This window comes from Fistularia commersonii, chromosome 15, assembly GCF_037954325.1.
Source record: "Fistularia commersonii isolate RoL2024-O1a breed Wild chromosome 15, RoL_Fcom_v1.0, whole genome shotgun sequence".
NCBI lineage: Eukaryota > Metazoa > Chordata > Actinopteri > Syngnathiformes > Fistulariidae > Fistularia > Fistularia commersonii.
This window is the reverse complement of record NC_141298.1, coordinates 9,295,667-9,315,607: the sequence shown is the minus strand read 5'-3', so window position 1 is coordinate 9,315,607 and position 19,941 is coordinate 9,295,667. Positions and strand designations below refer to the sequence as shown.

General features: G+C 45.4%; 3 protein-coding genes and 3 non-coding genes across 9 annotated transcripts; 4 read left to right on the top strand and 2 right to left on the bottom strand.

Annotated features, from left to right (window-relative positions):
• The first annotated feature begins 1,125 nt into the window (after positions 1-1,125).
• On the top strand, positions 1,126-10,712 carry fam53c (family with sequence similarity 53 member C). Of its 4 annotated transcripts, none has more exons than XM_086160367.1 (5): positions 1,126-1,456; positions 4,910-5,225; positions 5,386-5,443; positions 5,640-6,640; positions 7,005-10,712. In XM_086160367.1, the coding sequence occupies exons 3-5, from the start codon at positions 5,437-5,439 to the stop codon at positions 7,293-7,295; spliced, it is 1,299 nt and encodes a 432-aa protein (XP_086016493.1). In that variant the 5' UTR covers positions 1,126-1,456; positions 4,910-5,225; positions 5,386-5,436; the 3' UTR covers positions 7,296-10,712. The 4 variants fall into 4 exon arrangements, with proteins under 4 accessions (XP_086016493.1, XP_086016494.1, XP_086016495.1 ...); XM_086160368.1 differs by lacking the exon at positions 1,126-1,456 and adding an exon at positions 1,616-1,633; XM_086160369.1 differs by lacking the exon at positions 1,126-1,456 and having other exon boundaries at positions 4,574-5,225.
• Positions 10,713-11,696: 984 nt separating this feature from the next.
• On the bottom strand, positions 11,697-12,511 carry hspb9l (heat shock protein, alpha-crystallin-related, b9-like). The gene has a single exon (XM_086160371.1). It carries the CDS (start codon positions 12,423-12,425, stop codon positions 11,796-11,798), a length of 630 nt encoding a protein of 209 aa, XP_086016497.1. The 5' UTR covers positions 12,426-12,511; the 3' UTR covers positions 11,697-11,795.
• A 1,541-nt stretch (positions 12,512-14,052) lies between these two features.
• On the top strand, positions 14,053-14,125 carry trnaa-agc (transfer RNA alanine (anticodon AGC)). Its single transcript has one exon. It is a non-coding gene; the product is annotated as a tRNA-Ala (tRNA).
• Positions 14,126-14,957: 832 nt separating this feature from the next.
• LOC147226400 (uncharacterized) lies at positions 14,958-17,795 on the top strand. Its single transcript, XM_086160616.1, has 2 exons — positions 14,958-15,798; positions 16,304-17,795. Exons 1-2 carry the CDS (start codon positions 15,009-15,011, stop codon positions 17,425-17,427), a joined length of 1,914 nt encoding a protein of 637 aa, XP_086016742.1. The 5' UTR covers positions 14,958-15,008; the 3' UTR covers positions 17,428-17,795.
• An 804-nt stretch (positions 17,796-18,599) lies between these two features.
• trnav-cac (transfer RNA valine (anticodon CAC)) lies at positions 18,600-18,672 on the top strand. Its single transcript has one exon. It is a non-coding gene; the product is annotated as a tRNA-Val (tRNA).
• A 281-nt stretch (positions 18,673-18,953) lies between these two features.
• On the bottom strand, positions 18,954-19,026 carry trnav-aac (transfer RNA valine (anticodon AAC)). The gene has a single exon. It is a non-coding gene; the product is annotated as a tRNA-Val (tRNA).
• Positions 19,027-19,941: the final 915 nt, after the last annotated feature.

The window sequence follows — 19,941 nt, the reverse complement described above, 5'->3', positions numbered from 1 at the left end:
TGTTACAAATTGAAATTCTCTTGTTTTGTCCTCCTTACTTGGGTTTTTTTAAGTGTTTAATTTAGTACAGATTTTTTTTTTTTTTTTTTACCCTGAAATTTTAATGCTCTGCATAATGTAACACTTTAATTTGACATCCCCCTCTCCTTTGTTTTGGATCAGGGACATTGGTTCAGGTTCTCCACAAATATATTTACACGATTGCTTGTAATGTAAAGCCACTTCAAACTGTGGTTCGAGTCCATCAATCCATCCATTATCTACCACTCCTCCTACACTTGGGGTTGTGTGGGATGCTGGAGCCTATCCCAGTTGCCATCCGGCGAGAGGTGGTACAGGTATACACCATTGACTGGTCACCAGTCAATCACACATTTAAAAATAACCATTTATTGTGCAAATAAGGTCTTAGGATGGGTAAATTACAAGATGATTAAGCTATCTATGAACACTTCTATTTCAGATTGGAGGGTCTCTCTGCCAGTAGAAATACAGCATGGCCCATTCAATAAAACTAAACCTGTCCTTGTGCTTCAATATTTTAATTTTAAATCCTTGCAAGAGCCCCACAAAAAAAGGCATTTAGAAACACTCACAAAAAGTGTCTGACCAGACTAAGAAATTAGTTTTTGAATACCAATGTGCTGTTCTTAGCTACACCTGTTTGGGGGATTTTTTTAACAATAGTCTATGCTATTTTTGATTTTTTTCGGCAAATTAATGCTTTTTTCAAAATCACAAAGGCTCCTTTTTTAAATTTGTTTTATTTTTTTAGGCCGGAGGCCTCGCATACAGTGGATCCGTCCCTGACCGGCGAATCAGACCGCAGAGCTGCTGTAAACAACCTGCAGCTGCCGAACTACAACTCCCATCAGCACCCGCCGACCCCCCCCCCCCCCCTCCCCCTTTCCCCGGTGCTAATTCTGATACTTGGACAATATTTATATGAAGACATATTTTAATTGTAACCATCCGCCGGTGATCAAAACGTCGGGCTGAATTAAAAATAATAGCGACGGTGTACATAAAAAAGCAGGTGCCGAGCGGGGATGAGGTGAAGCGACGCCCCTCCTCCGCCACCCCCCACCCCCCCCGCTGCCACCGTAAATGTTATTTATGAATGCCTGCCGCTCACGGGCGTGTGCGCGTACATATCTTTATTATTATGTTGCGATATTTTAACGACAGCGGACATTGATCGCGCCCGGTGTTTGGACTCGCCGCGGAGCTACCGACGCCCGCTCCGCGTGGTTACATCGAGGCTTTAATTCATCGCCGTCGGTTCGGTGCGGACCGCGGCGGCGGGCGGCAGGCGGAGCGGCACACGGCGCGGTACGCTCTTTAATAATCCTGGGTCAATACACCGCGAACCGCCGCTGTCTGCCCGCGCTGCATCCACCGGCATCACTTGGAGAGACCACCCACCTCCACCTCCACCACCACCCCCCGCGGACAGGTGAGCACACCGCCCGGCTGGAGAGGGAACCCCACGCCGGCTCGTTCGGCGGTTCTGGATGGGGGGGTTAGCGAGCCTGCTCCATCCCGCAGCATCCCGTCGTGTTTTCCTCCTCGCACGCCGCTCACAGAGCCCGCAGGCCGGCCAGTCGCGCATCACCACGAACCGTTATTTCTGGTATTATTATGATTTTATTATTATTATTATGAGTGGGCGCTGGGTCCAGAGTGTCAGGGTGCTTGTTGGTTTTTTCCTTTTTAAATCAGATAAACCCTCTGTGAGCAGGACGTTGGAGGAGGGACGACGAGGAGGAACATCCCCTCTTGATATTTACAGTTTCAGAACCACCGCGGCTAACGCTGCTAACCAAACGCCGAGAGCAGCTAGCTAACGCTGCTAGCTTGTCTGGGCAGGTCAATTAGCTGCCGCTAGCTCGCTGCCGTTGGATGGAGCAGGCGGCGGCTGTGGCTGCCCGCTAGCCTCCGCGGTGGAGAGCAGTCCGACCCCGCGGAAAGCTGCCAGGGGTCGGTAGAGGCACAACACCTGGCGGACAGTGTTGCTTAATCGGGCCAAGCGGCAGACTTTTATTGTGCCGACCTTGAAAAATTATAAGGAGATGACATATTATTTATAGCTTGCTAACCGTTCAGGTGAGCATCGCTAGCCAGCTCGCCGATGCAAGTTAAGCGTTTGGTCAAATTACGGATTTTAAAATGTTTTGTTAAACGAAGCCGCTGTTTTATTGTCACACCGAGCCCTCCTCCGCTTGTCTTGTGTTTATCATACAAATACACAAGTCGTTTGCGTTAGTGTCCCTCCCTCCCCCCGTGAATATAATGTAGTGGGTTAGCCTCATGCTAGCCGTAGTTGGAGATGGCCAAGCGGCCTGAGTCCGTTATCAGAGCGGGCACTGTGCTCGTCAGGCCGGAGGTTGAGGTGTCAACCTCCGGCACATCACTTTTCCATTTCGAAATAAACCCTCAACAAATAAGTCATCTAGCATTTTTTTTTAATCTTCTAAAACCACAAGGTATAAAACTATTATGGCCCCTGACCTCACCAAGGACCCACAACTCCAGTCCTTTTTATCATGTGATGTTTGTTCTGTCACGTCTCCTTTTTTAAGCGTAAACATAGCATCAGATCCAAACTTATTTAAATGTGACCCTCCCCTCCCAAAATGTCCTTTCTGTTTTACGATGTAGTCTCAAATTGGATGATCTGTTCTTTAAATACGGCTTAAAAGTACACTGAGGGTGAGAGGGGTTGCTGGAGCTGGTCATACCTGATATTGGGGGAGGCAGGGTTCATCCTACAGAGGCAAATTTGATGGCAGTTATTTTATAATAATAATAATGATACTAACAATCATAACTGAAAATGAAAGTAAGTTAAACAATGTGAATCACAGTGATGACGGACTGTTATCATCACCATCAAATAATGTTTACATTTAATGGCTGACCTCAACGCCAAACCCGGATTTTAAAATCACTGTCTGCAATGTCCACTGGTCAGGGTTTTGTATAATTTTTTGAAATGAAGTCCACAAATACCAAACTATTTTACTCACGAGTCATGACGAAAGTTGGACCAAAGGCAAACATAGTTGTCCGTGAAATGTAAATAAAACCATGGATATATCCAAATATCACTTTTATTTCACTGTCAGTGTTTTAGAAAAACCTAAAGACCCCTGTTTTCATTCATAGAATCCGGCTATTATTGGATTTCTAAAATATTCTTTTTTCTTTATCTTTCTTTGAACTTTGTTCATGCTACAGCTAAAATTGTTCAGCTCATTGTGTTTACAGTCTAAGCTGGAACTAAATATTTAGGTGGGGATATGTGGTTAAATGTATGTTGTTTTGTCAATATTAGTGTGTCTAATGTGGTAATTTGTTTTAAATACTTACCATCGCTTAGGTTGATATTTTGCAATTATAAATTGTGTTTTTAATTTATCAAAATGAGACCAATGAAGGAAAAATTCATTAACTTCTTCAATGCATTATATTTTGACCTCTCTTTATTTTTTAATACATATATATACTTGATTTTTAATACATTAAAAGCAATGTTGGATATCAGTGCCATCAATTTTTTTTTTTTTTTTCAATTTTATGGTAATGCATGCTCATAGCAGTCTCAGGGACAACTGCCTGGGTGTCTGCTTTCACACTAATGTCACAAAACAGAACAATAAGCAGAAAAGTGATTAAAAGGGTGAAAATCCCATTGATTTTTTTTCCAACTCTACATCTGACATTGTGATGAAAATCCCATTTTCAACCTCACGCCCAAAAGAGATGTCTTTACAATTTTCAAATACCAGAATCACTCGGATCACTGCTAAACTGCCACAGCACCAAAACAGCCTGAAACAAGGGAGCACAAAATGTTTGACACTTTGACATTTGGCAGTCTTCTTTATTTCTCATAGTCACCTCTCACATTCTGTGGTATATTTTCTCCGTGAAGGGGAGAGGAGGGAGCCAAGCAAAATGGTGTTTTTAATTAAGTTTTAATGAAATAAGTAAACACAAACATGACTGGAGACGATGGAGGGGTGGTGCAGAGTTCAGCACTGTTGCCCCACACCGAGAAAGCTCCTGGTTTGGGGCCTTTTGGGGACTTTGCATGTTCTCCTCGGTTCTCTCCACTTTTCTTCCACAATCTAGAAACAGTCAGTTACTTGACGGCTCTGTATTATCCATAGGTGTGATTTTGTGTCATAATGTCACCCCTTCCCCAGGTGAGCTGGTCAGAAAATGACTAACCCAATGAATGAACAAAAAGGGACATGTGCTCCTTAAAATCATTATTCTCACAAGCTGTTACTTGTTCATATAATAATGTTGTTTGGCTACTTCTGTCCAAATGCTCATATATATTGTCATTTTTTAAAATTTTATTCAACTTTTTACTGATTTGAATGTGATTGGAAAAAAGCACACCCCAAAACATAGAGAATAAACAACCATTTATTGAATCCTAAAAAAAAGGCAAAAATTCTAGTTTGTGGAACATATTTGTCTGTGAGTGAAACTGCATAGAAACAATCATGAATTAAGCAAAGTAAACATTTTCCTTGTGTTAAATCAGAAACTATGTGGTACGCACTTTGACTTTTCCGTGTCGTTCACACAAACAGTACCGTTTTTGTTTTGCTACATGCCACACAGTGACTCATTGTGTCACTTCCTGAGAACCTCCTTGTTGGGTGAAGACATGTGTGACCCTTCACACTTTGCATAGATTTCACATTACAATAATAAAGATGCCTTTTCACAAAAGTCACAAAATAGTTGTAAATGCATTAGATTTTAGCCTGCTGGCATTTTGTCCAGGACCTAAAACTGTTTCATTCATATTGATCTCATCTGATTGGCTGCAAATGTTTGGTACTTGAATGTTTTTGATTAACACGTGATCTCCCCTTCCCCAACCTAGGTGGGTTGCCAAGGGCAACAGCTGTTGGAGGATGTCCTTGTAATAGTGGACGGGGCTACCTGGCCCTGATTTGTAAGGAGGAGGCGGTGTCTCCTGCCATCAATCCCTCCTCTCTCCTTCAACAAACAGACACAGAGGCAGGTGTGGCTCTCCCCTCCCTCTTCCTCTTCCTCCCCCTCCACTCCCCATCTTCCCCCCGCCACCCTTCCCTGCCTCCGGCCTCGGCCTCCTTCGCCATGCTTTGGTCACGCTGCTGGTGGAGACCCTGAGGAAGAGTCTGGAAGGGGACCCTGTTCAGACGGGGGACGTTGAACTGGTGAGGCCTGGGCCTTATTTCAGTTTGCTCCGTGCCGGTTCATCTGAAAAACATCTGAGGTCAAATTGACGTGTGACCTGGATTTGTCCAGAGTTAGATGATCAGAGTCCTTGTACTTTTTTTTTTTTTCTTATTTTCATATTTTTAACATTTCTTTTAGTCCCTGCTGGACCCCAAAACCCTGGCAGAGACCTGGACCCCAGATGGCTTGATGCCTGGTGAGTCTGAGTGCGAAAATCACTGATTTTGATCCGTAAGAAAGAATATTGATGCAGAAACCAGCAACCCAATTTCCCATGGTGTGTTTATGCATCACGTGTGTGTGTGTGTGTGTGTGTGTGTGTGTGTGTGTGTGTGTGTGTGTGTGTGTGTGTGTGTGTGTGTGTGTGTGTGTGTGTGTGTGTGTGTTCACAGAAAGCAGTTACTGGCAGCTCTGCCCTTCCTCCAAGTCTGGCCTGCAGGGGGGGTTGCTGAGCTCCAGCTTCCCCCCGGGCCCCCTCCCACTTGTGCCCCCAGATGCCCACCTGCAGGAGGGGGGCGACCCCCTGGACGGCCCACCCCCACAGCCTCCACAGCATCGGCCCTTGGTGCCCAGCACCTCAGCATCAGAGCTGTCCCTTCCCGGAGCGGCACCTCCGCCCGGCCTGCCTCCTCCTCCGCCGCCGCCCCCTAAACGCCACTGCCGCTCGCTGTCAGTTCCCGAGGACCTGTCGCGCTGCCGCTATACCTGGCGGCCAAGCGCCTCTCGGGTCTGGACCCCTGTCAGTCGCCAGCAATGCCATGGCGGGGCGGCGGGGGGCGTCACGGGTGGGGGGCCCGGGCCAGGGGGAGGGGGTATAGGGGCAGGTGTATCAGGGGGCGGTGCCTGTCCTCTCCGTGCCCCCAGCTCCTCCTTGAACTCGTCGCTGCACTCCTCATCCAGCCCCACCTTCTTCAGCCTGGCGCTGTCTCCAGACTCGCCGCTGCCCTGGAGCTTCCCCTGGGACCCCAGTGAGGCTGCGGCAGGGGGCGGAGCCTGTTGCTGCTTCTTTCCATCGCCGTCCTCTTGTTCCTCTTCTCCTTCACCCCTCCACCCGCCGCCTCCCCCACAGAGGCGTTTCTCTCTCTCGCCCGTGCTCATCAGAGACTCAGCAGCCGCCACCTTCTTGCCTCCACCTCCCGCCCCGAGCCAGGCAGTGCCACCACCCCAAGGCTGCTGTGCCACCGCAGGAGGGATGATGGGGGGCCCGGTGCCCGCCTCACCCTCCTCGGCCTGCAGCACGCCGTCATCACTGCGCCGCAGCCTCCCACCTCAGCTGCCACGCTGCCACTCGCAGCCATGCGACCTTCTGCTTCTCAAACCAGGTCTGAAGAGACGCCGTGACCCCGACCGGCCCTGTGCCCGCCCCGTCCTCGACTTCACCAAGATGACTCAGGTATGTCTGCAGCACCCTCGGCTTCAAAACAACAGAGAGCTCGGTTTAGTGGTGTTATCTTAGTTTTAGCTGTAAGTTTAATAATCTTCGATGCACACTGATAATATCATGATACACGCACATAGATGGATGTAACTGGAGAAGTGATACGATTTGGGAACTCTATTAATTACTCATTTGGGAAGTTCATGCCAGCTGGGCACCAGAGGAAGGTGAACAGGCTGCTTGTTTCAGATGCACACAGTCTAGCTCCGTTTCCTAGAATGGGCCCAAGCGTTGGCCGTGATCCACTATCCGGAAAGTGAAGTGTCCTGACCTGTGATACGACTTGTCACATGACCAAACCCTCCATGTCATCCCCCAGACCCGCAGCATTGACCCGCAGTGTTTGGAACGTGGCGGCAGGCTAGCCTGCGGTGGCGATATCTGCATGGGCATGGAGTCCTTCATGGGCGACTTCCGCGGCTCTTGCTCGCCAGCTGAGTGCCTGGGCAGGACGAGCATCGGGCCGCTGAGCGAGAGCGACGAGGAGTGTCGCGAGGATGAGGACGATGACGGCGAGGAGGAGGCGGACGAGCGCGAGGCGGCGGCGCAGCAGGCCGTGTTCGAGCGGGACTGTACCGAGCTGGACCTGAACTTAATAGAGGAAAACTGACATGTTTGTAAATGAAGGCCGTTCCCATTTTTTTGGAGTTTAGTTTGGATTTGGATCGGAACCCCACCCCTCACCCCCTCCTCTCCCGGACCGTCCTGGACCCAACACTCCGGGCCTCCTTGCCTCCAATCAGCAAGGCTCTCAGGAACAACACCGTCTCTCATGGAGGAGCTGCAGAAGCTGATTGACGACAGTGATGATGTGGCTTCCGGTGCCGCAGCTTTATTTCCCGCCGCTGGATTTGAGGGACCCCTGGAGACCAGCTGAGGGCACTTGATCGACCTGCTGAACCGGGGCTCATTTTTCTGTACAAGAAAGGATAAATAGAGGCATATTTTAAAATCTTCAAGAAATAACCTCATAATATATGTTTCCAAATGAACTCTTTTTACATATTATTTAAATTAAAGTTTAAACAAAACATGATTAAACAATAGGAATGAGTTCAACTAAATTTTTATGAAAATTTGAGAACCATATGGAACAATTTTGCAAAAAATGGAAGAACAGATTAAAATAACCTAAAAGAAGGAGCGAAGGATAACAACAAAATTTCTGAAGTGATACGAAAGGGGTAAAAGAGCGCATTAACCTTTTTGACACAAAGTGTCCTCCTGGCATCCAGGTGTCCCTCAGCCCCGTTGCTTCCTGGCATCCAGGCATCTTCCAACATGGCGGCTGACACTCGAACAGGCGGGTCGCCGCCATGTGGCCGGAGCTCCATTGCACCGCCATCTACTCCCCCCAAGGTTCTTATCAAACCGATCCTTTGAACGCTCTCCGCTCGAGTCAAACCTGTTTCTTCAAGGGGGAGGATCACACCTGCCGTAAAAAGCAACAACATTTTGGAAAACTATACAGTGTGTGTGAAACTAAGGCAGGTTGGTTAAGCTGCTTCTTCAATGCATAAAATCCATTGAGGCAAAAAAAAAAAAAAGATGGGCAAGAAGTCAACCAAGAGCCGATTGAATCTGAGATGGGATTGAGATGATCTTCTAGTATTCAGCTGCCGGCTTGTCACGGAGCAAAACACAGTGAGGTCTCGTATAGATAAATTACAGATGAAAGACACAGATGTAAAACTAAAAGCCATAATTAAAGGACTATGCATGTTGATTTATATATGGACAGAAAGAGAACAATATGTCTTTTTAATTTTGACAAATGACCTTTCCATTTTTCTTTTCTTTATTTTTTAACTTGTTTTTCTCATTATTAGCCATCTCTGTGATACAATTTTGAATCTAGAGGATCTTTGAAATATAAAGAGTTGTATCGCTCTTGTCTGAAAGTGAAGTGAAAAGCAGGAATTAAAACAGCAATACTTCTGTACAAAAGTAATGAAAAATTAACATCAAAACAAAGTAATTTTGCAAGTGTTATCATATTTTAACCCGATTCCCAACAAAGGAGGGTTTAAAAATTATATTAATTTCTCTTATTTTTAAGTTATTTCCAATAAGGTCTTTACTGGATATATTGCCTCTCTGGATTTATATGGCATTGAAGAAATATTACAAAAAAATCACCTAAACTGTAAATGTCTGGCTGCTAATGTCATTCAACAACAGTTAATCAGTTGCAATCAACACAGCCTCTCGTTAGATATTTAATAGAAAATTATCGTTTAGGTCATAATGGAAAACTCATTTGACTCAATCAGAGGAAGTTCTGGCGGTGTTGATCACTTGGTGCAGGTGTGACCCGGAGCTCAGGTGTGAAGCGGCGCCTGTTTAGGCTGCGTAGAAGCCAGAGCCACTGATGCTGTTGTTACTGAGTGTTCACATATTCCCTACACACCTGAAGACTCATTACAACTCCTCTCCTCACCCACTCCAACACACCACCCCCAAGCTGTGTGTGTGTGCGTGTTACACACTCTTAGGTGTAAACATTTTGACCAACATAAATCAGTTCCATTGGAAAACACACCCCCCTCCCAGCTGCTTGAACCACAAACCAACACGGAGCTCGATTGTACAAACATTCGGATTTATCGATGATTTTACGTGATGTTGATCATGTGCTAAAAGTCAGCGCTTTGGGGATATCGTCACGTGAGCTCTTTGCTAGGCTATGCTAAATGGGTTAGCATTGCTGAGCACACAGATTAGCTGAAACAATCAAAATGGTCAAATGAGATCTATTTAAATTTCATTCACTTTCATATCACATCACCACATTGCTATGCTACAGGCCAGTATTTTGTGTATCTAAGGTTTGTTTTAGACCATATCAGACAAGTTAATTTTAAGCCTATTGAACCAATTGATTAATTGAAAAGAAAAACGCCATAATTATAGCAAAGTTCAAATGACATTCTTCACTTTTCACCAAAAGACACCTCCTTGGTGCAATCCTTAAGTCAGTGTCATTCTTAATTTTAGATGACTTATTTTTAACAATGTAAATGGTAATAGATGGATATATGGAAGATACAGGCTGTTAGCTCTGCTTCCAGTCTTTATGCTAAGCTAAGCTAAGCTAAAGTAGCCACAGGCCGTGTGTATAAAAGACATTGGTGTGAATGTCTCACTGTCCAAAACAAGAGGAAAAAATTTTATGGGAAATGTTGAGCTCCCAAATGACATTTAGCTTTGGGCTGAGTTTTAGCTTTGTGTGATTTCGATGAGAGATGCTAGTTTTTTATAGAGACAAACAAAATGAAATTATTTGTCAGATAATCAGAAACCATGACGAACACATACACACACACACACACACACACACACACACACACACACACACACATAGGCACAGTGTCCCTACACTACCCATTTACACAGTCTCACTCTTAACATACACACACAGTGTCCATTTCACACATATTTACATAAATGCTCACTCTGACACATGAAGTGCCCCCTGTGACACATACGCACACACACACACCTACAAATCCCATGTTCCTTTAACACAAGTGTTGTGTCCCTGTCACCCATACACACATACAAATGCAGTGTTCCTGTAAACCCACATTGTCCCAGTAACACACACTCACACACGAACAGTTTTCCCTGCATCCCGCAGCATCCTGGCAGATCATCCGGCTGTGGGATAGTTTCTATAGGGCCCAGACGTCCAACACGAGCCTTAACTGAACATATTCTATTATTCTGTAAATCAAAATGTTAACTGGAAAAAAGAAGAAAAAAACTGATGGGGAGAAAAGGAAGTGTGAACTGTAGCTGTTAAATCTTTAGTCCTTCAACTCATTATTTTACGCCGTGTTTTCTTAATATTTCTAATCTGACGTCTGAGCGAGCGAACGCATCATGTATGGAAAAAACAAACAAAAAAATCATAAAAAAAATAGCGTGGGGCTGGAGGAGGACCATCACGAAGGACATTGGCGGAGAGACTCAGAAATCTTTGTCTTTTAGAAATGTTTTTTATTGTATGTGTTTAAAAAAACAACAATGACATCATGGCAATTTGAAAAGCAGTTTGTGAATAAATTAAGTTTATTGAGAATTATTTTATAAAGAAAGATAAAACTGGCGTATTGTGTTTATTCCAATCATCTTTTTATAAAACATTCTTGAAACCTCCCTTGTCCATTGATAAATGAAATACTTGACACTAGAGAAGTTTAAATACCTATATTGAATTGTTAAATATAAATATGAAGAAATTGCTTTTGTTCGGGCAACTTGTCAAGCCCACTTTACAGTTTTACTCCAGCACAAACACACACGCACACTCATTGTTTGTTGATCATTATTTGTAACCAATATCTCTATGAAAGGTAACAAAAAACAACCACATAAAATCTGTATTAGTTTTTTCAGATACTCTACTTGAAATCAGTGATGATTCTAGAATGCTGTTTCTCTGTAGTGATAATGATCATAATTACCCCCCCTTTTATAAGGTTTTAGGTAGGCTTCAGTTAAAACATGATTTTGAAAGTTAAGGGGACTTTCCTAAATGCATATATATGTATATGTATAAAGTTTTTTTTTTAAGTGAGGTGACTCAGCAGGATCCGGTGTTTTTTTTAATATTTTCATGCTCCTGACAGTCCTAAATAATATCTGGTCTGAAATCAAAACAGAACTTCAGCTCAAACTTCAGTCAAGTACTGTAATAGCACAACATATTTTCATTAAATAGGGATAGGGGGAAACCGTAAATAAAATTATCCTGGACGTTTAACCCTACCTGCGAATAAGTAATAAGAACAGTTGAATGTGATGTGAAGATGAAAACATTTAACCTCAATATTAACAAGCTCTCCTGGAATGCTTTGCATTTCCGCCTTTGGCCACCAGGGGCGCCATTAACCCACCCCATAATATAATTAATAAAATGTAATTTATAATAATAATGATCACATTTTTCGAGCCGCCTTTCTCGGCACTCAATGACACCGACATATATACTAAAAACCGAAAACTTCATGTGAATCAGTGGGTTTTATTAAAAAGGGAAACAGTGGACTACAAAGAAACCACAGTGGAACTACAAATAGGGACGACAGCTAGGGCAGGGGTGCTCTCAGGTCTCCGCGGGAGAGGGGCTCTGTCCCTCCGGCCCCCGGGAGGAGCCGTCTGGGGAAGCGATGGCCGGCGCCGCCGTCACGCTGATGGGGATGACCCGCTCCGTGGAGTCGCGCTCCGCCCGCTCCCACGGAGCCTGGATCTGCAGGCGGCCGCCCACCAGGGCGCAGCTCACGGTCTCCGGGTCGACGCCGTTGGGCAGGTCGAGTTCCTGCCTGAACTCCTGGCAGCGGTACGTGTAGGAGCCCTTCCCGTCGTCCTGCTTCTTCTCCGTCTTGCCGCTGACCCTCAGCCTCCGGCCCACCTGTTTGACCGCCAGCTCCTCCGGGGAGAACTCCTGAGTGTCCAGGCTGAGCGCGAAGCCGCCGCCGTCCGGGCGCAGCTCCTGGAAGGCGATGGGCTTGAAGGTGGCCGCCGCCGACTGCTGGTCGATCTCGTCGAAGATCTTCTGGTGGAGCCTCTCCATCGCCTCCATGCTCTGTCGCATCTCCTGCAGGTGGCGAAGCACCTCCTGCTCCACTTGGTAGAAGAGCGGCCGCGTCTCGGGCCACAGGCTCCGCACCGGCCAGTGCAGCTCCATCAGGGGCCTCATGGTCAGGGGCCCCGGGAACACGCTGGGACACAACATCCTAATGCTGCTGCAAGTCCGGGATCCAAAGATGTGAGTGTGTGTCTGTCTGTATGTCTGTCTGATGTCCCCTGAGCCCTTTATATATTTATACACACACACACTTGCAGGAATGTTCCAGTGACATTCCTACAAGTGTGTGTGTCAGTCTAAAAGTGTTCACTCGGCCTCCTGCTACATGCCAGCAAGCAGACACTTTGTTCTATTTGTGCAGAGACTCTGTCAGTGTCTTTATAAAAGCTGTCCTGTCATGCACCCCCACCCCTACCACACCCCACGCAGGGGAAACATTTGCCTCCGCGACACGACACGAGCCGTCATGACACAACTTTGGTTTCAGACTAATTTATGTCATGACATGCTTTGGTTGCAGACACTGGTCTCGAAGGTTCAAAAAAGAAGAATCATCAGATCTATCTATCTGTCTGTCTGTCTGTCTGTCTGTCTATCTATCTATCTATCTATCTATCTATCCATAGATTTATATATACACACACTGTATAATCATACACACACACACACACTGGAAAATACAGCACATGGAAACATATATCTATATATACACACACTGTATAATTTTATATACACACACATACGAAAATACAGTACATGCAAACATCTATCTATCTATCTAGCTATCTATCTATCTATCTATCTATCTATCTATTACCTGGAAATGCAGCATGGAAGTATCAATAAAATAGATTATTATTTAAGCTTTACTTTATTCATTGATTAATTGTTCATGTGGCTAATCAGGGAGTCTTTTCAAGAGTTCAAAATGCTTCATATGCAAAGCAAGGAAACATGTCTCCCCCGAACCAGAAAAAAATATTTGCTGTTCCGAGATGGTAGAACACGAGCATAAATCCATAAGTTTATTGTTGGAAATATAGATGACTATTTTAAAATTAAGGTGACTGATCATATTTGAAGGGGAACAATTTTAGACTGTCCTATCTGGTCTTTCAAATACGTTTTCTGGAAATAACAGGATAAAAAAGCCTTTCTTTCTACCTTTTTATTATTATATGTTTTATCTTTTATGTTTGACCTGTCTTTTGAATGATCTAGACTAGTGTGCCTTTAAAATATTCATACTTTAATACTTTACTGTTAACGTGAAAGTTATGTGTGACATCAGCCTAATGACAAACAGCTGACAGAAAATCCGGGTTTATTTTGTCGACATGTCCGTCACCCCCTAACTGGATCCTCTCTATTTTTACTGACAGGATTTTTGTTTCTGTACGTTTCAATCATCTGCCAATATCAATAAATACTTCTCCCAACTTTCTGATGAATTTTGTGTTCTTCGTAACACAACAACAGGTGGAAAGACAATAAACAACAGAACTCACATTTAAAAGAAAACTTTGAATTGAGTCGTAGGAATGCGTTCTAGCTCAAGTCAAAATCAAGTATATTGTAATTATAAATGACGAATACTAATTTGTTTACTCTTGAAACCTCTGACTTGCTCGTTATGTAAGAAAAGTTATGTGGTGGAATGAAAGGAGAAACTTTTTTAGTATATTGTTCTTAATGACGCCATAAGGTTATATATTTAGCATAACTTTCATTATTTATTGTCAATTTATTTGTTAAGACTACTGATGGCATTGCAGGGGGATTAGCTCAAATGGTAGAGCGCTCGCTTAGCATGCGAGAGGTAGCGGGATCGATGCCCGCATCCTCCATAGTACCTTTATCAACTTTTTTCCAATTTGATATCTCTGCGAATGTTTGTATGACCGTCTAAACAACACACAACAAGCACGTTTTTTATTTATCATTACAGTAACTGAGATGTTTATCATTCAATATTTCATTTTAACACAAGATTACCACTGTGGCCACCGATCTCCTTTTGCGCATGCGCAGCCATAGTGACCCGCCTGATGAGCGCACAAGTCCACGTCCACGGCGTCGCCACGCTCTCACTCGGTGAGTGAGTTCGAATACGACTAGAGGACGGTAAGGTTCACGGAACTTAAATTCAATGACTAGCTGCCAAAAACATAATGTGTAAAGTTTCATAAATGATGTGTTAAATAAACCGACTGAATTGACGAATACTTGCAGACAGCGCACACCCATTTCTTGCAAAACAAACTTTGTTAAGCGAGATCTTTCCCTGTTTTATACCAGACCTTTCCATTTATTTTCGATTGTATTTTTATTCTATCAATTTCAAAGGGGACGAAGTCTAACTGGGGCTGGAAATGACAGAATCACGAAAAATTGTTTTTAATTGCTAATCTAGTTATAAAATACAGGATCCTTTTATTCATGTCCAGAGTTTTAATGTCATACTTTCATGTGCTCTATGATATTTAATCAGCGGTTTATTGAAAGCAGGTGAGCGGGGATGCTGTCTCCGTGAAGCTCCTTCTCATGCTGGATGTTTTTTTCTCTCCTCTTTCTGCAGCAGTGCGCAGGTCTCGCGCCCAGCTGACAGGAACAAACCCATATATGGGCTGAGGAAGTCGTGACGTCACTGGAAGCGTTCCACGTACAGGAGGGCAAAAAAAAAAAAACCTGCCCGAGCCGAGCCGTGACGTGTCCGCCCTGTTTCCGGCCATGGCGGCTTGCTCTGGTGCCTCGTCGCTGTTTTATAAGCTTCAGCGCGGCCGCCGGACCTCGACTCAGCTGCCAGACGGAGCCCTGGATTCGGGTGGGTCATCTTTGCTCCAGGAACCGCCGCTTCAGGGGGCCAAAGATCTCCGGGGCGCGGGCCCGCCGCCAGACGGGCGCGCTTCCCTTTCGAACCAAATATGGGCTTCCTCTCTGCCATATTTGGGGATTTACGTCACGACAGGAGTCTTTATAAAGCCGGGATTCCTCATTCAGAAAAGCCGAAGCTCATGTTCGCAACAAGTGCAAACACACACTCACAAGCGTATCAAACAGTCACGTGACACACCGGCAGCCGACCGGGACCCTCCGGAGTCTAGACCCATCCGGACCCGAGACCCTCCAGCCTTGGCTTCCTCCGGCCATCCGCGTCCCCGTCAGCGTCCCCCGCCGAGACAGGGCGCCTGTCCCGGGGGCTCACACGCTCTCCCCTGTCGGCGGCAGCAGCAGCAGCGGCGGCGCCAGCAGCAACGGCGGGCCGGCGCTCCGGAGCCCCAGGACCGGCACTCGCTCCCCCGCGCCTCCTTCCCCTGCGGAGAGATGGCCGCCACCAAAGCGGAGCTCCTTCTCTCGGCCCTGCAGATCTCCGATCCGCTTGGCAGCTTCCCCCCTCCGCCGTCCCCGCTGGACGGTCACCCGAAGCTGGAGGAGCTGCAGGCGCTTCTGCAGAGCGCCGCGGCCGGAGGTCCGCTCTTCGCCGCGTCGGCGGCGGACGGAGAGACCGGAGAGTTTGGAGGTGAGCAGGTGTGGTGTCGTGTGTCAGTTGATAAATAAAACATTGCTGGTTTAATCGGCAAAAAGAGATTACCATAGAACGGAGCAAGTAAAATAACTCATGCAATTAATACATCGATTTTCTGCTGAAAACACATTAAAATTCTACAGACAAAAGTTCCACAAATACGATTATAGATCAATCAATGCAAATAATGACGATAATGACGTTGACCTAAAAACAGCCAAGGGCATTACTGTTGGCAGAAAACGCATAAAATACTGTTTATGAAAAACCTTGCATCGAAGGGAAAAAAAACAAGAGAAATTTTTTTTTTCTTCTTTCATTTTATTATTATTGCTAATCAAGTGAGGATTGATTAGTCAGTCTTCCTTCCGCTTGACCTGAAAAACCCCGTTATTAATGATCCCCCATGAGGAAAAAGAAAGATACATAAACAGCTGTAATGTAAAGCAACTTAGCATTATTTAATCCAATCTCACCCTCTCTTCTCCCTCTGTTTTAGACTATCTGTCAGACCTCTTGGACCTGCAGGGTGTTCCTCCTCTCACCCCCCGCCTCCCTTCCCTTGCCTACAGTGGCTGTTTCACCCTTGAGCCCGGGACGTCTGGCGGCAGCTCGGGTCTGTGGCCAGAACCTCTCCTCAGCCTCTTCACAGGCTTGGTCAACAGGGCAGCACCGCCGCCTGCAACATGCGGGCTTTCTGCTTCAACATCATCGGCGACATCAACGCCGCCGATGATGCCGTCAAACTTCAGCTGCTCTGCAGACGTAGCCACCGTGTTCTGCGGGGCGCCAACATTCGCTGGTGGCACTGACAACCTGCCACCCAGCACCGATACGCAGCCCACCCCGCCGGCTTACCTGCCACAGGGACCGCCACCTGCTTACCCAAGCTCTGCTCCCACTCTGGGCCTGCAACAGCCCTCCCTGGTGCCAATGCTGCCAGACTACATCCTGCCATCCCAGGATGGTGAGCTGAATGGTTTGAACCCCGACCAGAAGCCTGGATTATCACAGGTCCTGAACTCTCCGCCACCGCTCACGCCCCTCTCCACCATTAAAGCCTTCTCCTCGCAGATACAGACCCAACCCGGGACAAACTACCTACGCGGTAAGCCCGGCCGTGCCCGCAAGATTCCAATTGGACGCCAGAGCAAGACGCCGCCGCAGGAACGTCCGTATGCCTGCCCGGCCGATGGCTGCGACCGTCGATTCTCCCGCTCTGACGAGCTGACCCGTCATGTGCGCGTCCACACAGGCCAGAAGCCATTCCAGTGTCGAATCTGCATGCGCAGCTTCAGCCGCAGTGACCACCTGACCACGCACATTCGCACACACACTGGTGAGAAGCCCTTCGCCTGCGGCGAGTGTGGACGCAAATTTGCCCGCAGTGATGAGCGCAAGCGGCACACAAAGATCCACCAACGGCAACGGGATCAGAAAAACTGTACACCGCATACCACCTCCACCCCACCCACCACGTCCCACACTCCCTCCGCCCTCAGCATGCAGGCATCCCCACCCTGCCTCACCCCACCTTCACCACAGGTATTCCCCACTATGTACCCGCCTACTATGGCAAGTCCTGAGGCGCCTGCCGGTTCTTCCCTCCATAACATCTGCTGAGAGGAAGCACTTTACGTTGACCTTTGACCTTCTGTCAGGGTCACAAATCTGAGACTGCTTGTTTGTTTGGAGCCCCATGACAGAACAAACTAAGACAAAGCATCATAAGAGACAGTGAATTTTTGCTGGCTGTGAAGACATGTGTCTTTAAACGAGTGTAAATATGAATATTTTTGTAAGAAATGAGTCATGATAATATTTATCCCTACTGTGTAGGTTTGTATGTTTACAGTTTGGATTTTATACTGACTGCTTTCCTCTTTGAATAAAGAGCTGGAAGAATGGGATGTAGAAGCTTGTTGGTGCTTCAAACTGTTGCTTTGAAATCTGAGATTTCAAAAATAAAGTTGAAACATCACCTTAATAAAGTTGTGTTCCTGATATTATGTGCTATTTTTGGTGGCCTGTTCATGTCGAACAGGACATAGACTATCTGGTGACATCGAATTAACCAAAAGTTTTCATCAACTGGCACAAAACAAATATTACCAGCTTTGGACACATATCAGCATGCTGTGAATTGACTTTATAAAAATCAAACTTCACATCTTTCCTTTAATCACAGTGAAATGTTCAGAGTGATCTTTCTGGGTTTTTATTCCCATATCAACCTGAAATGCAGTTGGCACACTTTCTTTCTGTCTGCTGTGAAAAGCAGTGGTAATTTTATTCACTGTTAGCTTTTACTTATTTTCTACTTTGTACTGTCCCAGCCCTTTAACTCCAAGCTGTACTTAATTTTCTTTTTTACTGCAGAAAGCCTTTGAATTCTGGCTTTAAACCTCAAAAAAAGCCACCAAGTAAAACAGCGACGGTTTATGTAAATCATGGTGTGTGTGTGAGAGAGTAAGAGAGAGAGTGTGTGTGTCTGGGGGAAAAAAGCAGCCTATAGGATCAGACTTTGTCCCATCGGGGAGGAAGGGGAAGAATATGCCCAAACATGGATTTTCCTGACGCAGCAACGGATGTCCTGATACCCAAATAAGGAGCTTCCGGCTTCCTGGTTCCCTGGCAGGGAGCCCGGCCTGGGTGTGTACGTGCATGTTGAGAGTGATGTAACAAACCCGGCTGGCTAGTCGGACAGGATTTGTGACGTACAAAACCAGGCCACCATTCGCTGGTAATCGTTATATTTGTTTAAATTTTTGTTACAGTGCATGCCTGCCAGTGCGGTTTCCGTAGTGTAGTGGTTATCACGTTCGCCTCACACGCGAAAGGTCCCCGGTTCGAAACCGGGCGGAAACATTATTTTTCAATATTAATTAAATATAACTTGAAATGACATACCACTTTTTCTTCTATCTTTTTTAATCTTTATATTTGTGTTGATAAGGTTGCGTCGCCAACCACGACTGAGGTATTTTGTGTCTATTTGATTTATAAAAGCTGCGTCTAATCAAGATGGGGTCTCCCATTCAAATAATATTCGGTCTATTGGGCGGTGCATTACAATGATGTTGCATGGATAATTGAGATTTTTGTACATCATTTATTAAAATAAAATCAGATGGAGTAAAGGAAAATAGTGTTTCCGCCCGGTTTCGAACCGGGGACCTTTCGCGTGTTAGGCGAACGTGATAACCACTACACTACGGAAACCTTATGATGCAACGTTCGTTTCATTATGAGTCATAATTATTATAATTGTCATGATCGCCAATATTGATGTGGTTCAACTATTTTTACTACATTACATTACATTTGACTATGTACATTTGACTATTTGACTATACTGAAAAGGCACAGGCAACCTTCAAACACATCGTCACCCTCTTAAAATAATCGCCTAAATCATTCTTTTACAATTTACGGCCTGTGGGCCACATCCGGCCCATTTTGCATTTTTATCTGGCCCGTCAAAGTATTTTCTTTGAATATTTTAACTTTTTTTTTTTCCTTTAATTTTTTTCCAAAATAATGTCGGTACATTTATATCATTATAAATCATTTTAAAATTGAAAAAAAAATCCAGAAAAATTAAAGATTTCAATTGCAATTTTCATTTTTTTCACCTTGTTGGCCCGTGCATAGAAATTAAATAAGAAATGTGGCCTGCCAACCAAAATAATTGCCCACCACTGGGTTAGACCATTTAGGTTCAGGCACAGTTCAGGGCAGCTAAGTGTAGAAGAGCTTAGGAGTTGATGGTTGACCTCCGGTGCGGCCTGCTGAGGTGGGCTGCCACGGTTTTGTGGAAAAGTCTGATTGCTCTAATAACTGAGTCGGCCATTCGTGGTTGGAGCATGAAACTAACAATCAGTAACATATCTGGCAGCAAGTGAATGGTTGTGGTTAAAGAGGAAGGATGTTAACTGGGGAGGTCGTTGAGGTAGGATTGTTTGCATGGAGGGGGGGATTTCTAGGACACTGGATTTCACAGCTAAGCCTTTCTGAGGTGTCATGAGCTTACCTAATGCAACATTGAAAAGCCCAATGACATGCCTCAGCCCGCTGTTGGCTAGGTTAGGTAGGTGGTGATTGTATATTGTTTTTAGTTTCTTCACTTGTTTTTTA

Bases quoted from the DNA above. Each gene is read 5' to 3' on its own strand.
- LOC147226400 (XM_086160616.1), top strand. From the start codon at position 15,009: ATGGCGGCTTGCTCTGGTGCCTCGTCGCTGTTTTATAAGCTTCAGCGC. The intron at 15,799-16,303 runs GTGAGCAGGTGT...CCTCTGTTTTAG, and splicing joins AGAGACCGGAGAGTTTGGAG to ACTATCTGTCAGACCTCTTG.
- hspb9l (XM_086160371.1), bottom strand. From the start codon at position 12,425: ATGTTGTGTCCCAGCGTGTTCCCGGGGCCCCTGACCATGAGGCCCCTG.
- fam53c (XM_086160367.1), top strand. The intron at 6,641-7,004 runs GTATGTCTGCAG...GTCATCCCCCAG, and splicing joins ACTTCACCAAGATGACTCAG to ACCCGCAGCATTGACCCGCA.